The 19,631-nt window shown below is 40.8% G+C and overlaps 1 protein-coding gene across 4 annotated transcripts in view; it reads right to left on the bottom strand.

The window, feature by feature from the left end:
* The window catches only part of LOC137281467 (uncharacterized), a 41,924-nt gene that overhangs the window by 8,877 nt on the left and 13,416 nt on the right, over nucleotides 1-19,631 (bottom strand). For 2 of the 4 annotated variants that reach the window (XM_067812710.1, XM_067812711.1), the window contains exon 2: nucleotides 4,000-4,717. In XM_067812710.1, coding sequence (XP_067668811.1) covers nucleotides 4,000-4,613 — 614 coding nt within the window. In that variant the 5' untranslated portion in view covers nucleotides 4,614-4,717. Of the gene's footprint in view, nucleotides 1-3,999; nucleotides 4,718-5,132; nucleotides 5,184-17,716; nucleotides 18,063-19,631 lie in introns of those variants that run through there. The other 2 variants (XM_067812709.1, XM_067812712.1) reach the window with 2 other exon arrangements.

Below are 19,631 nucleotides of genomic sequence, written 5' to 3'. Positions count from 1 at the left end.
TGTAGCAAACCAATCAGGGCTTTAAACCCAGCCGGCACCTGTGCACCTAAGGGTCATAAATCTGAACATTAAGTTGTGACAGCTTCCCACAACTGGGCCACCAGTGGCCCTGAAAGCACATGCACAGCTGACTGAGTACTCCAGGCTCAGACATGTTTGGATGTTACCCGCATGGCAATGTCTGTACTGACTTGTAATTTTGAACAGGAAAATATTGCTACTTTGCATAGAAATTACTCCCATGTGTCCCGTGCCTACTGTCACACACAAGCTACATACATAACACTTATACAACATGGAGTGGTGTTACCAAACTGCAGCAGTGAGGTGAGGCTGTCAACAAACCGTCAAGAAACACAATACAGCTATTGTCATGTAGCTGGGGTATGTATTGGATATACAGCCCAACTACAGCCTGGATGGCTTACTACTGCAGCCTTTACCTGGTCCAGTAACACATGCTATCATCAGACAAATTATGTCACTATCCCAACTAGGTTGCCTAACTCATACATGAACAATATGTATATTTTCATTATTGACAAGACCAGTCTTCAGTATATTATCTGAGGAAGGGGAGAGACTACTTTACTTGTGACACTGAGCAACCAATACACTTACATGTTTCAAGTAGAATTTTGTATCAACATTTCAGCTGACCTAGGTAAACTTATCCGTTATCCTGTTTAATCACGACATACATACATGCATGGTACAGGCATCATTCAGATCAGCTGTATTGATCACTGGTGTAATCACTTGTACAACACCATAAACAACAAATGACACTGGATAATGGAACAACTTGCCTCAGTGACCTACCAACAAAAGTCAATTTGTCCTTTGTGAACATGTGAGTGGATGCAAGTCAGACATAATTTCTGTACAGACAATTGAGTCATGCACTGCTTATGTTTGAGAGTGTCAGCAGAACATACAATAGTTTGGAAGTTTGTATGTCTTGATATAATGAAAGGACAAATATAGCGTTTGGACACCGTGATAATTACATACACAACTCTCCTCTATATGGCTGCATGGTTCACACCATGTGGCAGGTAAACTGCCCTTCCAGTAGTAACAAACACAGGCCAAGAAGGTCACCCTGCTGACTGCCAGCTCTCTGACAAGGCATAAAACTGTCTGATCCCCTATCATGATGGCCTATTTGGCAGCATTGTGTAACATTAGGACACACAGGAAGTTGGAAGTCTACACACATCCATCCAATGAAGAAGGAATGATGAATAAATGCATGTTCAGGGTTGTGTCATCACTGCCACAGTTTGCCATACATGTAAACATTACATAAAACTCTCACCTTTTGAAAAGGAATGATGTAACTATTATAGATATGAAAGTTGTGTCAGCATACATTGTGATAATGCAAAATTTCAATATACCTAAACAGGCCTTTTATTGTTAGTAACTTCAAAGGAAAAGTCTTTCATGTATATGTTAAAGATGCATGTCTTCACAGGAATCCATGCACAAATGTGTAATCACTAATAGGTGATCTGAAATATGTTCATATTTCTGTTTTGTTTTGTTTTTTCATATTTACTCATATTTACTTCTCTGATATTTACTGATAAGTGATCAGTATTTAGTAAACAATAACTACCAGGTAATCTGTATTGTTTTAATATTGACAGCCAGCCCCACCTTTTGCAATAGATTTTCATGATATATTTATTGAAAACAATAATTTCAAACGAACCATATATTACTGAATAACACGAACACCTTTTGTACTGTTATTAGTTAGTGGTGACTGAATGATCAAGTTATTACTCTTTGAACACAGCTAAACATATTATTCAAGTGTTACTAGGCTGAGAGGAATTACAATGAAGCCAATACGGTGAGCTTTGTGTGACTTGTGAGCCCCAAATGCTCTAAGCTTGTTGTATGCTCTGTGTGGACTACACAAGCTTAAAGGGGTTAAGAGTCATTAATCAAGATTAAGCTATTAATTCACAATGACTTCCCTCACCAAATGATATTTATGTGATCTTTAGATGTAGTTTGATAGATGGCCAGATCTTGCCCATGGTGACTGGCACATTAGCCATGATTACACGCCTGTTGCTTTCCTGGGCTGCTTGTATCAGACGCAAGGGAACTACAAAGAATGTCATCTTCAAGTTAAATAGATTGACTCTTGTCAATTCGTGTCAAACGGACTGATGTCCTGGGGCAGCTCTACACTTTGTTTTGACAAACATACATTGCAATAAAGACAGTTCCTTTTGTGTTCTTGGACATTTCTTGTCCTGGTGTATCACATCTGTGATCTTAGTGACCAAGTTATATACATATAGAATTCAATTCTGTCAAATGCTCAGTATGAAGAATGCATTATCTATGCTACGCATAACAGAAGGAATACTGGAAGTGTTGACAGAATGACAGAGATGTCAATTTCAAAACATTTTTTTACTTTTAGAGATTATTTGCTGAAACAAATTGTTTGTTTTCATATTTTGTCAAAGAAAATTTGTTACTGGCCAAACTTGCATGTCCCATGTAGCATCTCTTTACATGGCTTTCTTCTAGTGATGAGATCGAAGGCAATTATACCTCCAGCCATATCTATACCTCCAGACAAGCAGGTCTGGTATACAAGCACAACCAAAGCCACAAGTAACACTAGTGATAAGTAGGCATGGTGGCTTGAATCATAAATCTGTCATCTCACATGAGGCTGAGTATCTTACACAGAGACAAGTCCTGTGTCAGTGTCACTTAAGGGAGCAAGTTTAATTTTTTGCTACACACTGCAATATTCTAGCTATATGACAGCAGTCTGTAAATAACTGAGTTTGGACCAGACAATCCAGTGATCAACAGCATATGCATCAATCTACACAATTGGGATACGATGACATGTGCCAACCAAGTGAGTGAGTGTGACCACCTGATCCCGTCAGTCACCTCTTATGACAACTTTGGGTTACTGAAAACCAATTCTACAACCCTCTTGTTTAGAAGCCCTTGGGCTACTATTCAGAATTTTTTTCAAAATAGAAGCCCATGTTACTAGTGATGTTGAAAAACTGACTCATATTTTGCATGTTGTCTCATGTCTTTTTGTATGCTTTCCGTTTGATTGCATAGTCACTGCAGTATTCGTAATATTAAAAAGATTTTTTCCTTCACTTATTGAAATATTATTTTTTATTCCTTATGATTGTCGCTTTAAAAAATAAAATTCCAAATAGAAGATTATATTTTTTGAATATAAGTCAGGGCTTCTATCTGGTACCAGATTTGCTAGTCAAAAACCCTATGTTCCGTACTACTCAGGCACTACAACTGGAGACAAAATTGTGAGGCTCTGTAGCTCACTTTAAGATGTCCGAGCCAATGCTAATTGTTAAATTGAGACAACAATGCAAACATATCATTATAGGCATCAGTTATTAGATTAGAATCATTAGTCAAAAGTATTTCTGGAATACTCTGCAAAACTTCATGAATTTCAGTCACTACGTAGATCAAGTGACCTATTTTCTGTCTTAGTAATGAAGGGGCGGTGGGGTAGCCTAGTGGTTAAAGTGTTCGCTCATCACCCCGAAGACCCGGGTTTGATTCCCCACGTGGGTACAATGTGTGAGCCCCATTTTCTGGTGTCCCCCGCCGTGATATTGCTGGAATATTGCTAAAAGCAGCGTAAAACCAAACTCACTCACACACTCACTCACTCACTCTTAGTAATGAAATATTGAGCATGGCTTTTTCACAAGGATCATAATTTAGGGGAAAATAATTGCTATTTGTTTTTCTCCTTAACACTGACATTTCATATTAAGAAAACAAACAGTTTCATCAAAGCTTGTGTCAACACCAGGGCCTAGACTTTCGAAGTTCTCTTAGTGCTAAGGAAGTCGTATGAGCCATACATTAACATTAACTTATGACTATTGTAGCCCTAAGAGAGCTTCGAAAATCTAGGCCCAGCTACGTAAATTAGCGCCTAGAGGTGTAAGAACTTACCCTTCTGACTGCTGATGAAGACTGCTGATCTTGATTTCTTTTGGTGACCTCTTCTCCTCCATCCGTATAAGAGGTCCCATGCCAGCACCCTTGTGTTTCACTGCTACCTCCTCACCCCCTAGCCCCAGTTTGGCAGGCGGGGCTGGGGAGATGGGGTGGTTGCCATAATTGTTCATCACATTATTGACTGTGCCATTATTCCTGGCTGCATACTCCTCAGCATCACTTCCCTTCACCTTGATCGCTGGTCTGTCGGACAACTCCAGATTGCCATAACTGTCAATAAGTTTCTTCATATCCTGCCCTTTATTGGCATTGGCTACTTGCACTGCCTCCCCAGTGACACCCCGGGGGTGGATCTGTCGCTGAATTGGGGGATCTGGGTAGCCTTGCAGCATATTATTCATACTACCTTTGTTGATGTCAGCTATTTTCTGTGCTTCGACAGATATGTTCCGTACACCGGGGCGTGGGGAGCTGTAGTTGTTGATGTTGTCGGAATAGTCAAACCATTTCTCAATCCCTCCACGGTTCTTCTCTGCGTTACACATGGCCTCAGGTCGGACACGTGGGTGGGGCCGTGGGGAGGGGACATATTCTCCGTTCACTGACATGGTAAGTAATACTGTGGAATCCAAGATAATTATGATGTGTAATTAATAAAAACCTCTTCTCATGTCCGGTCCACCTTGGATATGTTGAAAGCAGGATATTGTCACTGCAACATAAAATGAGTACCCTTTTAAAACAGTTACAATATACAATAAGTCCAAGAATCGGCATGACTTTAGGTCAGTGTATGAAATCATTTTTCAGAATGACTGGCAAAATGGGCTAGGAAGTTTTACATGTTACTAGCCCAAATGAAAATTTAATAGCCAGACTAAATAAAGATACAAAACTCTCAAAAGTAGTTACTTATTATTTCTTTCATAAAGTTGAAAGTTAAACATCTATGATACAAACTGTCAAGACTAGTATGATTCAGCACAAATTTCAGATTTATGACTATTCCATCAGTGGCAGTCCAGCTAAGGACTAAGTCTGTCAGGGTGGAAATGAGACCATGGCACCATTTGCAATTAAGAACTTTTCAAAGACTGAAAATTTACATAACAAACTGGGTTACCTACATTCTATTTTCACTAGCCCAGGGAAGTTTTACCTAGCATCGGGCTACCAGGCTTGTGGTTACTTCGAACACTGTCAAATCCAAGCAGCAGACGTAACTAATGGAGTAATAAGCATTACCAATAGGACTCCATCATAGAGCAAGTACTTGGCAACCCAGACACTGACAATGTGGCAGTTCACATCTCATAAAATTATGCATTTTGTAAACAGAAAACATGTCTAACAATTATGATTAGGACTTGTATGGAGACCTGATCATACACATTAGGTTGGGTGTAAAAACATGTTGTTGCCTGGTTTGTATAGCAGGGTTACTTCAGAGACATTCCTGTCCAAATTACCATTGATGATACACAATTAGTCACAACCATGGCATGTTTAGAAGTAGTGACAACATCAACATGTTGTTCTTTATTTGTCAAAACAAGTTTGAGATTTCAGGCTGATCAGTATTGGTCCCTTCAGGAAATCTGCCATCTATCTATGAATCTATGAATCATCTATGGAGTAGTTTATCTATCCATATCAAACACATCAGGATAAAGACAGCAGTGACAAATATACAAGCAAAACCAAAAAGATGTTTAGATCATTTGCAAACCTGCTTTTGAGTGTTTTTATGAGAGTAGCCTCTGGGAAGTACATACAATTTGACCTAATTGACTTGCCTTAACTGTAAGTGCCCTTTAACGCTTAATCTGAACTTGCTCACACACTGTTAATCCTGAAACTCTGAGTATCATAATGCCTGAGGGCACACATATAAATGTGAGCCTTCCATTATCAATATGTAATTGATGACGGCCAGGTATGATTCACAAATTGCACTGAGTGTGGGACAGCTGAGAGACACATATTCTCATGTACAAAGGAACAATACCCACTCCTGTGCCATTAGACATCACTGTGATACATTCTTGTGGCCTTACATTAGGCCCTGCATCCCAATCTATCACACATAGATGATCCAGTAACACCCACCACCAATCTACCTGCACCAAACTTGCTTCTACTATAGCCCCAACCTTTCAGTACCAGACAAGGGTGGTCCAAGCACCAACCTACCTGCTTCTGCTATAACCCCAACCTTTCAGTACCAGACAAGGCTAATCCCAGCTCTAACCTACCTGCTTCTGCTATAGTCCCAACCTTTCAGTTCCACACTACACCGATTCCAGCTCTAACCTACCCGTTTCTGCTATAACCCCAACCTTTCAGTCCCAGACTAGGCTGATCCCAGCTCTGACCTACCTGCTTCTGTTATAACCCCAACCTTTCAGTCCCAGACTAGGCTGATCCCAGCTCTAACCTACCTGCTTCTGCTATAACCCCAACCTTTCAGTACAAGACAAGAGTGATCCAAGCACCAACCTACCTGCACCAGACTTGCTTCTACTATAGCCCCAACCTTCCAGTCCCCAGCATATGTACACCAGTGGGGGTTCACTGATCTGTGCCTAATCTACCTGAGGCCTTAATGTTGCATGTTCCAGATATTGCCTGTCAATCAAACCACCACTAAGTGACCAAATGTCATCAGCAACATGTCAGCTATGATTGAGCTGGTCACTGTTGAGTAACACCAAGGTTATATCACATGGCTGTGAAACGATCTGCACATTGGTTAATCTCTTAAGTCTGCTTGTTTAGGGGTCACATAACTTGTTAAGGTGTGGACAAAAAATAAGTCCACCTATCCCTAGGCAATTAAACTGTCAAAACCTACCTGACTTTGGGACCACTTGTCAATAGGTTAATGCAAGACACCACTTTAATTACACACTGCTACCTTTAGAACAAACCAGTTAATTGGAGGACCATATATCTAATAATGAGCAAAAATAATTTGTTTTGATTGTTAGAAACACAAAACGCTTGAAACTGGAAATTCATGGCAGTAGTTTAAAACACCCCTTTCCCAAGTCAACAAAACAGCAATCTTCAACTTCAGAAGTTTTTAGATACGGCTAGAGGCAACAAAAGCTTAACATAACACTTTAGAGAAACATCATCAGCTGAAATCATTCATTTTGCAATTGTGTTCTAGCTTACCATTACAGTGAATTATCCACTGGTTCACAAGCGTGTTACATAACTACAACTACCATGACAGTATCAGACAGTGTGGCTGCACTCTCCACAGGTCAGGTACAGATAATTGGTTGTAGATCAATGTTTTAAAAAAAAACATACTTCTAAATATATATGTCCTATGTTAATATGGGGGACAAGAACTGATAAGTTTCAGGTTGAGGCTAGCTGAACTTGCCTAACCATTCTGAAGCAGAGTTTAATTTGCTAATGTACTAGCGTCTTGAAGACAGTCAACACTGGTTGTTCCCTGCTCTGGTGAGCGTAATATGATTTGCAAAGCGCACTGAAATAATCCAGGGATCAGTACAGTGACAAAAACATATGAAACAGACATTCTTACTGACATATGTCTGAAAAGCAAATTTTGAAATTATCTGCAACTATTGTGATGCTTACATAGATGTTACATAAACTTCTGGCTTAAGAACTTTGGAACAACTAAAGCATACAACATAGCCCATGATCAAATCTAAATTTCTCACTTTGCATCCTGTAAGTTTGAGTTGCATATTTTCCACATTCTCCAAAGCGCTTTTGACATGTTGAATATTTTCTTTCATCAAGACCTCACTAAACATTGATCACAAACATGTGACATGCAAACACTTTGTTGAAGGACACACATCCAACCTCTTGCCAAAAACATTCAGCCAAATACAGAGCTCTAATTCAACAACTCCTTACACTCAAGTGTGCTTCACTGAACAAAAGCATGATGTCCTCGTCACTTTCTGCTCAGCAGAACTTTAATTACAGCAGTAATACCTGTTGCACTAGTCTGACCAGCTGGCACCCCTACACAAGAGGATGGCCTCAGTCAGACCCTAGTCAGATTCTGCTGTCTGGACCAGGGAAGTTACCATAGGTTACCTGGGATCTGTCCATGTATTTATCACTATAATCTGCCCATGTATTTATCACTATAATCTACACTGGTCTTAGACCAGCTTGGCTGCTTTTATCGTATGTTTACTACACATTAAACATTCATAGCCAATTATCCCTTGGTCCAGTAGTAACTGCCGTCCTAATTTCCCTTTCATTATAAGAAATACTGCATATCAGCACACTAAACAGATGTTATTTTACAGGTGAAGGAAATAGAGATTTTTGCTCATTCAGCAATTTTGATATGTAAACATAATTTAACTGAAATATGTTTTACATTGATTACTAGATAATAAACGACTGTGTCAGTAAAAAAACCAAAGGATGATATATTTCAACAAGTTAAAGAGATTTGACATTTTTTAGAAGTTCATGAATTTAGCTCAGGCATCCATGAATTTCACCTTTCCCAGCTGCAACTCAGCAAAGGAAACATCACCACAAATCTATGGTCTTAACTTCATATTCATTATCACTCTTATAACAGCAGTATTCTACCTCATATAACAGCAGGCAAATTCTTTTCTATCTCCTTTAACAGTAGACAAAGTGCATTCTACCTAAGATAATAGCAGGCAGATTGTATTCTACCTAATATAACAGCAGGCAGCTTGTTTTCTTTGTGTATCATGGCTGCTAGGCAAAGTCCAAGAATCAAATGATTTCCCTGAGACACATTCTCAACCATATCAGAAATCCAGTGTTTGATTACATTTAATTCAAGCATGTGTTTTGAATGTTGTCATAACAGCATTGTTTGATTCACAGAAGGCTACAATTTTGGGAATGTCATGGAAGCTCGTCAGCTTCACCTAAAGCTTCCAGATGGTCTCTTGTGCAGATTGCAGCAGTCGGGCTGACCCTTCAGTTGGGTTTGAACATCTTTGTCCTTGGGGTGCTAAACATTGGATAAGAGTGCCAATATCAAACACAGGCCTAACAACAAACTGTCCTCTACTAAAACTGTCCAGACATTGCAGTTTGTTTGTTTTCCTGAACCAACAACTTATTCAGACCGGGATGGTTGCATGGAGAAGTTCATTTAGGGCACATAAGGTTAATCATTTGCTTGTTTGATGACACTGACAAAAGTAAGTTAAAAATTTAACAATATAAATAACAACATATCTATGTTGAACTTATTTCAGTAAGAGTCATTTTTTTCTTCCTTACATGGCAAATGGACTGTCCATAACTTAAGGAAGAGTGAGTTTAGTTTTATGCCATTTTTAGCAATATTCCAGCAATATCATGTGGGGGAATACCAGAAATAGACTTCATCAGAAAGAGCAGGTTGTGAATTTATCCTCTCTGTTTTAAGTCATCATTCAAAGGAAACTGCCTGGGCACCAAATGCTCACAAGCTCCAACACTGTGTTGAACTTTGTGTACCTGCTGTTACAGGGAATGTGTCTACATATAACTCCCAGCATATCATATAGTTGTCCACTATCAGACACTTCTGTGCAGTGTGAGATCATGACAGTGGGGGAAGGATTGTCAGAACTCTATTGAAATATGCTGACAGATAAACATTGATATGTGGGTTGCAATCTTTGTTGTGTTTTTAAAGGCAAAACTTCCAGCTGATTTTGTCTCAGATCCATTGGCTAATTGATTGCTTGGAAGCAGATATCCTTGACAGTACAACTGCAAATGAGATGCAAGGAATTTGATACTGCAACGGAGGGAACGTTCTTCACTAGCTGAGCCAGTGACTGAAGAACCAGTACTAAAACTGGAACCACTATCTCTCTCAGTCACTGAACCACAATATTTTCATCTTTTCTCAATCTTTTCTTGAATGTAAGGCTTTACATGAAGCAAATTAGATTTTTAACAGGTTCAAAATCTCAAATGTCAGGGGCAGTGGGGTAGGCTAGTAATTAATCAAAAGCGGCTGCTCAACCGGTTCAGTTACCCACATAGGAACAATGTGTGAATTTCTGGTGTCCCCTGCGGTGATATTGCAGCAATATTGCTAAATTGGTGTAAAATAAATCTCACTCAATGAACCATCATTTTAAATAGAGTAATTTGTATCTACCAAAATGATCTATTTGGACCTAGAGAGTAAGCACTAGTTTACGTAGCCATCCATACAGTGTTTAGTAAGCTCTACACAACTATGGATGAGTGAACTGGGTTTTCTATGCTGCTTTTAGCAATATTCCAGCAATATCCTGAGGTACCAAGGACCTAGTCTCACTTGGATTTGTGTAGGGGTGATCCTACAATTTTATTCCTTCGCTTTGCAGCAGACAAAACACAGGGTTGGTCACATAAACATTCTCTGCTGTGTTTGAAGATAATGACAGAGACAAGAGGTCCCAAAAGCACCTTATTGACAACTGGGAAGATCTGTAGGAATGTCGGTCATGCCATGGTGTAAACACCACTGTGAACACATCACACAAAACAATTGTACTTTTCTCCAAACACAGCCACGCGACAGTTAACGTCAACAACATTTGGTGGTCACAAATATCAAGTTTCAGAAAAGCAGCTGACACTGTATTTGGCTTATGGGCTAAAGAGACAGTATGTCTGTCAATATTGAAGATATCTCTTGCACATATTGAACGTGCAGACAGAAGACAAATGTCATAATGGTTGAACTGCCCAAAGGCACATTTAATCTGCTATATCCACCACAGAGAAGCAGTCAACATTCTAATTCAAATCTAACAATAAAAAACAAATCCAGTTAGGAAAAAATCTTTTTAAACTTCAAAGGAGCATACACTAAAATGTTCCTTAATATAACCGCCCTCACAAGGATATGTTTGCCGAGGTACATAAAAGACACTTTAAAAATAAATGTTTGGGCACTTAACAGTAACTATTTGACCTTTTAACTCACATTTCACCTTTAGAATTGCTGTTTTAAATCGACCAAGATGTTTACCAGAACTGCAAAAAGGGTTCACATGTGGTTAACATGTGTCACTGAACTATCTCAAAACTCTTTGAGGAATTCGGTAGTGCATATAGATCTACATAACGCTCACATACCTTGTGTAAATATAGCTTTACAGGCAGCCGCATTGAACATTGATAAACTTGCCGTGAACAAGGTGAGTCTCACATGTACAAGTGGGATTCATGAACATGGTGTGGCAGGGTAGCTTTGTGATTAAAGTGTTTGCTCATCATGCTAAAGACCCGGGTTCGATTCCCCACAGAGGTACAACGTGTGAGGCCCATTTCTGGTGTCTCCAGCCACGACACTTGCTGGAATATTGCTAAAAGTGGCATAAAAGTAAACTAAACTCACTCACTCACGACCATGATGTATGGATTTATGATTTGAGGTCAGCTAACAAAACATGACAACGCTTCAATATATCACTCTAAATATACCAGCATACATGTGTCTGCACATGCACCTACTGTTGCAACTGAGTAATAAAAACTTAGTGTCTCCTCAGGAAATGATGTCAGAAACAAGACTAGCTATTATCGAAACGTTCGTAGCCCTATGAACGTCTTAAACCCATTCTTAACACATTGGCTACAATGAAAGTTAAGAATTCTTAGGGCTACGAACATATCTAGAATAAGGGCCCTGTACTTAAAGTGTCTTACTAAACCACGTCTTGACAATTGGTGGAGGTTTTAACCAATACATGTAGTCCCCCACCCCCACCCCACCCACACACACACCCCTCATTTGAGGCAATTGATGACACAGCTTGGTTACGTGTACCCCACTTTTGGTCCATTGTCAGCAGATAAGATAGAGTTTAGTGAAGAAAAATGTAATACAGTTCTGTGATGTTACAATTCAAAATCATCAAAAGACACCAATGCCCCACTTGACACAGTTCTGCTCGAATAAAAAAAAAGACATGAAGACATACAAAATGAAACTAAATATATAATTAGAATATTTCAAATCATCAAATGTACTATTTCTCCACTACACTGATTTCTACAGCGAAAATTGACATAAGATGGTTTACATACTTTGAGCTGTGCCCCAGAAACAGGACCAACATTTTCAGTATATCTAAATACAGGTAATGAAACATGTTTTGCTGGGATAATGGATCTATTGTGTTGCTCTTCAATGATCTCCTTACTGGGAGTCTGTATTCATTACGGATAAGCATGACAAGGACTAAAAATGTTTCCAAGTTTAACCTTCAAGTTTGTATATAGGTACTGAGTCCCACAAAGTTAAAGGTTAGGAGATACATGTATGAACGAGGCAAGGAAGTGGAGACAATGTTTACCATGAGTAGAGATCAACCTGGCGTACTTGTGATGAGATACGACTGACAGTTGACCAGTGAAGCTGGCTTTGCTTGTTTAAGCACGTTACTTGTCCTAAACTAACATGAAACCTGATGAATGAAATGCAGCAAACAATGTACTATGTCATAAAACACCGGGAGGACCAAGGTCTGAACAAAGTCCATCCCACCACAAATCTGGATCACCAAAACGAGTGCATTTGACGTCTCATTCTACAAGTCACCACATTTGCCTGGCTAAAACAGCGTTAGTTCACTAAATAGTGGTTCCGAATGCTGCGTGAAAAGAGTGAGCGAGTTTAGTTTTATGCCGCACTCTGCAATGTTCCAGCTATATGACGGTACGTCAAAATAATTCAGAGATTCGTTGTTGAGGACGGGAGGCGACAGGGAGTAGCCCACACCATACCCTAAATCTACACATGAAGGCCATGGGAAAGAAGGATCCCCGCTCGGCATCCGGATTTGAAAGGGTCTATGGTTAAGAAACAAGCCACTTGATATCTCTCACACACAATTATATACAAATCGAGAACACGTCAGCCACAAATCTTTAATAAAACAGATCTACATACATGAATCACGGGCCAAAATACCTGTCTGCGAATAAATGCCCTGATTGACTGTGTTTATGAGTAAGTGTAGTAGAATATTGTGGACCTGACTAGACCGCTGAACGACTCGTCCAAGTATCGGGTTAACTACTGCACCCTACTGAAACCCACACTACAGGAGTGGGGGTTTACACATACTGGGGAGACACTAGACTGTGTTCTTGATTAAAGGATAATATATTCTGTTGATATATATTCGACGCTCTGGCACACGCAAATGTACCTGTAATTATCTTTCTAATGACCCCGATAAAATCCAGTCCTAAGACATCGTAATGGCTTGTTACAAGTCGACAGACCTACAATACGGACGGCTGGTTGAAAACTGTAAATCTTGTATCAAAACTTTGAACTCATACCTAATCTTCTGGCACCGTACTTGAATTTCTTGAATATTTTAGCACACTTAGACCAACATTCTTATATTCTACACATTTCTGGAATGTTTAGAAATGTCACATTTCAAATTAAAAAATTCAAATAAAAGAGCTTCTTATTTGAAAATTAAATCGACATCTTAAGATGAATTCCAACATTTATTAAATGTTGTCATATTATGTTTCTACAACGAAATCAAATCCGTGTACGTAGGCATCATGATATATATATATATATATATATATATATATATATATATATATATATATATATATATAGATGAAGCAGACGACAGTTTCTCTCGCGGTACCATGTGAAGTCTATTAGATTTACTTAAAACAGTTCGCACGAACAATATTTAAGCTGTATTTAAAAGTATCCCTAAATTCGACCAAACGTCTATTGTGACCTACCTTTCAGGCTGTAAACACACAAGTGGTCGTGTTTCAACGACCCGCACACATATATCCCCTCGACTCAGTCAAGCGAAGCGTGTAACTCGGCGTTAAGTGTCGCGAAACAAGTCTTGCATGTCATTCATTCAGATGCGGTTTTCCGGGCGACACCGACGGACTACAAACCGTATTCCCAGCGGGTTATCCCTGTCCGGTTTCTAAGACATCAATTCGGGCAGGCCTATCGTTCAAAACTACTCATCTGTCAACGCAACGACTACTTGAAGTCTTCATATTACAAGGCTGCTCTGTTGGAGATTGTCACAGAACACATATACTTGGGTGCCGCTGCGTTGCAAGGGCACACACTGCCGTTGCACAGAAGGCACGTGTAATTAATACACCATGCTCGTCGTTACTGACTCCAGATACACACAATCGATCAGCCTTCTGTTGTTCTAGACATATAGTATATTCATGTCCCGTGAGCTCAGTCTTCTTAGGTTGATAAATACATAGAAAACACATAGGTGGACGCAGAGGGAGGGTGCCGAGGGGATGCAGATGGGAAGAAGATTGGACATCGAGACGCTATGGAACATCTTCCGTTACTGGATAAATAAACTGAGTTGGTGCATCCGGATATTCATGTAAGAAACGACATAAACTTACATATTTCATGTAATCTTCTCAATGAGAGACACATGAGTGTGAAAGAGAGTGGTTCCACGCCGCTTTTAGCACTGTTCCAGCAATATCACGGAGGGGGACACCAGAAATGTTTCTACCCGTATGGGGAATCAAACCTGGGTCTTCGGCACGACAAGCGAACGCTTTAACCACTCGGCTACTTCACTCGGCCTCCATTTTCCCAAGGTCTTGAAACAGTCCAGTGCATTGCATCGGATTTTCCTCAAACACAAAGCCGAATTGTAACTGGAATATTATGATGGTGCTGAGGAGCTTCATATCCATTGCGCGTGCGCGTGTGTGAGTGAGTGAGTGATATCAGTATCTGTGCCTCATTCACCCCAGTTTCCACAGTGATAAACAAAGTGTTACCTTCTTGCATACAGTATGACAGCTTACAGTGGTTTCTGTTTGTTTGAGACAAGCTAAAGTAAATGCAAACTCACCATCTGTAAACAGGCTCGTCTCCTCACATCACTACACCTTGTACTGTAGAGTCCTTCAAGACGTGCACCTCCTACACCAAATGACAACATATGCATGTGTGCACGCTGACAGATTCAACACAAGCGACAACACCACCGTGGACGGTCCAGCGACGCTGCAAACACTGTGTGAAAGTTTTAAAGTCCAAATTAAAGGTATTTATTTGCATTTCACTGAACGTAAACCAATGCAAAAGCGACAAAGCAAATACGTCTTGTCTCCTAAACTGAACCCAACCTATCGTCTTCTTCACCTTGATGTTCGATACCCCACATGGGTACAATGTGTGAGGCCCATTTTCTGGTGTCCCCCGCCGTGATATTGCTGGAATATTGCTAAAAGCGGCGTAAAACCAAACTCACTCTTCACCTTGATGAACACTTGCATCAGAATGTTAGCTTCAGTTACCAGTGTAGCGAAATATTCAAACTGTTCGTGCACCTATCTGCCCTGCCGATTGGCCAATGATCGTGACTGACCGACTGAAGCGACACCTGTTTCAGTAGGTGCTGTCGTTGTTCACATTATCAGGTACTTTTCCGATTTTTCAGTTCGACCATTCGCAGACCGATGTGACATGACTGTAAGAGCGCCCTCTCCTTCTATCGAGTTATTAAGTACCATCCCTGTAAAAACAACGATGTCATGTCTGGGGCAGCAAAACAAGTGTCCAGCAATCCCTAAGTTCATTCCTGACGAAGGAATATGGCGACATGGCACTTCAAGTTCCACCAGCAGCCATGGCGGCCATCCAGTGTCCTTTGATCCCTCCGATACACGGGGAATACTGACACAGGGAGACGTTTGGTACTACCGTGCTTGGGATGTCCGAGTGACAGTAGTTAAGGGGACCGGTGAGGTAGCCGAATGGTTAATACGTTAGCTCGACACACCGAACACCCGGGTTCGATTCCCCACAAGGGTACAATGTGTGAAGGCCATTTTTGGTGTCCCCATCCGTGATATTGCTGTAACATTGGTAAAAGTGACGTTAATCCATGCCCCTAGTAGAGGTTAGCCAGCTATGTTTTAAAGTGTATGTTATCGGCTACTGGGGGTACATGTTTCTAGTAACTGTTGGGATCAGTTGCTTCATTTCAGTCACCTGTGGCCATTCTGTTTCGGTAATTATTTTTAACTGCATTCCTAGTGTAAATAATATATTCAGGATTGGATCGATAGATTCCAATTCGAAGCTACGGGGGCAAGTGTGTCCTGGGTGTTTATCATAGAATGAAGGTAAAGATCATAATGCAGTACAGGAACGGGGGCGATTCTCCTGCTGCAAGTAAATATACAGGAAAACCTCCCAAATTTGCGTAATTCGTAATATCGTCATTCTTATTCGTTGCAGGGATAACTCTAGTTGATAAGGCGGGTGTTTACGTCGATGTTTAACTAACCTGTGGTTCGTTACACAGGACGATCTGCGAGCTAATGCTGTCATAATCTCACCGCATGTAGATCGTAGCTCAGTTATGTCCTAATATGCACATTCCTACCATCTTGTCTAACGTTCGACGTGCACCTGCACCCACAACATGACGTGATGGCTTACCGTGCCCTACCACACACTTTATGACAAGTCGTTATAGCTGGGTGCGTTACTACAAACATACACCTAAATCACCTTCAACAGACTTTGACTGCAGATGCGTTGTCAGAGAGGCAGTTTTGAACACTGTTGCAAAGCGTCATGACTACGGGCAGATGCCATTCAATGAGAAACTTTTTGCATCGCTTACATGGCAATACCTCAGCAATATCACGTCGGGGACATCAGAAATGGGCATTGTACCTGTGTGGAAATCGAACCCTGGCCCTCGGCGTGATGGGTGGATGCTTGAACTACAAGGCTACCATCGCTCCTGGTGTTTTTCATTGTGTACATTCATCGCAGAGCGCAAACGTTGCTATCGCAGTCGTCACCCGCAGCAGGTATATCCTGTCGATAACCAGATACGTTGATTCGCAACAGATTACGTACTTGACAGAGAGAGTAGAGAGACGTGCCGAGATGGCGCTTGACTGGATATGTCATTGACTGAAGACCTGTGAAGCCATTCAGTGTACACGCAGTATTCTGTGAATAAAGGGGCGTGCACCACACGAAACGTTTTCAGGTAACGCCACATGTACAGTTCCTCAGAGCCGGGACTTTGGGGCAAGTGGCATGAAAATTCATGATTCCAAAAGCTTGCTTGTCTTGTAACTAAAATGATGGTAAATATTTGAAACAGCTTTAGTTTCACACACGGCAATAACGACATCGTCTAATGGCCATCTATTGACTGTGATCGGCATCAGGCCCTGTTGCGTCTTATGTTCAGTTCCATAAAATTGCGACACACCAAGATCCACATCCTTGAGGATGACTCCGCGTATTTATATACATGTTCAGACAGGAGTAAATCTTGTTTATGACAAACGAAGAAATTCTGTCCTCATCATAAATCATATTTTTGATCATTGTAATATATTAGATGGCTAAAATTAGGCTACCATAGACATAAATATACTTATTTCTTCTACTGAAGATAGATTAGAGGTTTATTTGGTCCATAACAAAAATACTGCACAACCTAACCGTAATTCGTTTTAATTGAAACAGTCTCTCTCCTCTTACCCCCGGAACCCCTACACGCCCCTTACCTAGGCCATCCCCGGGGACCTCTACACAATGTACCTCGACATGATTCTACAAACGTCAATGAGGAGACAAAATTGCCACATAAAACTTTAAACATCCACAGCTGGAAGGCTACGAGTCTAGACATACCTGTGTGGTGTGAGGTCCTAGAATTCCGAATGACCGCTCCTTGTGGCCCCGGGAATATATTCCTTTTGTCTACAATGTCCTTGTCTGGCTGTCGCTCACCCTCACAACATCTGTGTCTGGGCCTCTAGGACGGGAGGCTGTTTTCACAGCACGTAACTGCTGCCGCTATCCCAGCACGCGGGTAATCCCCTACCAGTAGAGCTAATCACAGCGCTGTAACAACTTGAGGCAAACTTCACTCACGAGTTGTTAAAAAACAACATACAAACTCATGATGTCACGGTCACGTGGAAGGGTGAGCATGTTTGATACGCCATGTGGGGGCAATATGAGGAGAACTGGTTGCGTTTTGGCGACTAATCTAGGGAACTGTAACTTTTCCTCAACGCTGTCGGTTAGTAATTGAAAATCACTCCTCCCAAAAAGACGATCTACAAACCCCCAGTGTCACTGTGATCTGTTCTCGACTTTACAAGAATTGGTTTACTGAGAAATGGCGAACTATAGACTCTTCCGAAAATAATTTGTGAACTGAATGATTACGATCGTCTGTCCATATTTTGTGGAAACGTCAAGAACATAAAAGCCATACGAAGCGCAGGCAACGCGACAGTCGATTATCGTCTCGTGTTAAACAGGTCACCCAGAGGCTAATGGTAGTCTTATAACAGATCTTCTTTGGGCAAGATAAGCAGATGATCGACAATACGAGAAACAATCCTCGAAAATGGGTTAAGATGGCACAACTTCTCATCTCAAGTTTCGGTTCTTATAACTCACACTGACACAAGACTCACTTATGTATACATTCCCTTAATCTGGGAACACAGATTATCTCAAAGGTTGGTACCATTGCCAAGTGTCTATAATTTGAAGCCACATTCCATATCTTGTTATGCCAGAATATTCGTTTATCATATAGACTGAGTTCTATCAGCAATGGTATACAGAACAAAATGTAGCATGCGAGGTTCGTGGAACCCGAACATGGAAACAGCACATGATCGCAGCGCCGAAACGGAGCTCTGTCATCTCGAACTACCTGGAACTTCCCACGGCTGTTACAATTAGCTAACAATACACGTACGCCAGAGCATTGTGATTCTTAGCATTCTCACAGAGTCTCGATGAATAACTAAACTCACAGATTTTCTCTTATAATCTTCGACATTAGGCTTGCTTTCACCGCAATTTGACTTTATAAAAGAAACCGTGGATAACTGCGATGTCACCAATAAGGTGTGTCCTGTTAAAAAAGAGCTATTTGTATAACAGACAGTCTATATCTCGCTCATTCAGATTGTGAAAAGAAACATATTTGTTAGACCGAAACAGATAGCGAGTATAGGCAGCAAGCATGTCGTTCAGCTTATTGAAAGCCCATCTGCGTTTCATAGTGAAGAAAACGATTCTAGGGCCCATCTTCAAATAGCGTTTAGTCGTATTAATGACCACTGACACAAAACAATAGTAATCACTGGCTATTTATTCCACACATCCCCCATGAAGATGCGGGCTATAACTGATCTTCATCAACACATGCTATCGTAAAGGGTGGCTGCTAACGAGATCGGATTGTCACGTTAGCTGAACTGGTTGATCCCAGTCAGTACGGAGACCGATGTTCATGATATCGATCACTGGGTTTTCGGTGCAGACTCGGGTACTTACAACCGATCGGAATGTTGCTGAGTGCGGCGTTAAACTACAATCATACATTTCACAATGCAACTCTTATCTGACAAACAATAAGTTTGGTGGACCTACATCTTTTTTTCCAACGTGTACATTTATATGCAGACAGTTCCCAGTCTAATTACAGACTGACTTGTAGTGCAGTTTGTGGGGGTATTCGCACCTGTGTCGTTAATCTTGGTGATTCATATGGGCCTGCCATTCGGCAGGCGGAATGACT

This window comes from Haliotis asinina, chromosome 4 (genome assembly GCF_037392515.1).
Source record: "Haliotis asinina isolate JCU_RB_2024 chromosome 4, JCU_Hal_asi_v2, whole genome shotgun sequence".
Taxonomy (NCBI): Eukaryota; Metazoa; Mollusca; class Gastropoda; order Lepetellida; family Haliotidae; genus Haliotis; species Haliotis asinina.
This window is presented reverse-complemented; position numbering and strand designations above follow the sequence as displayed.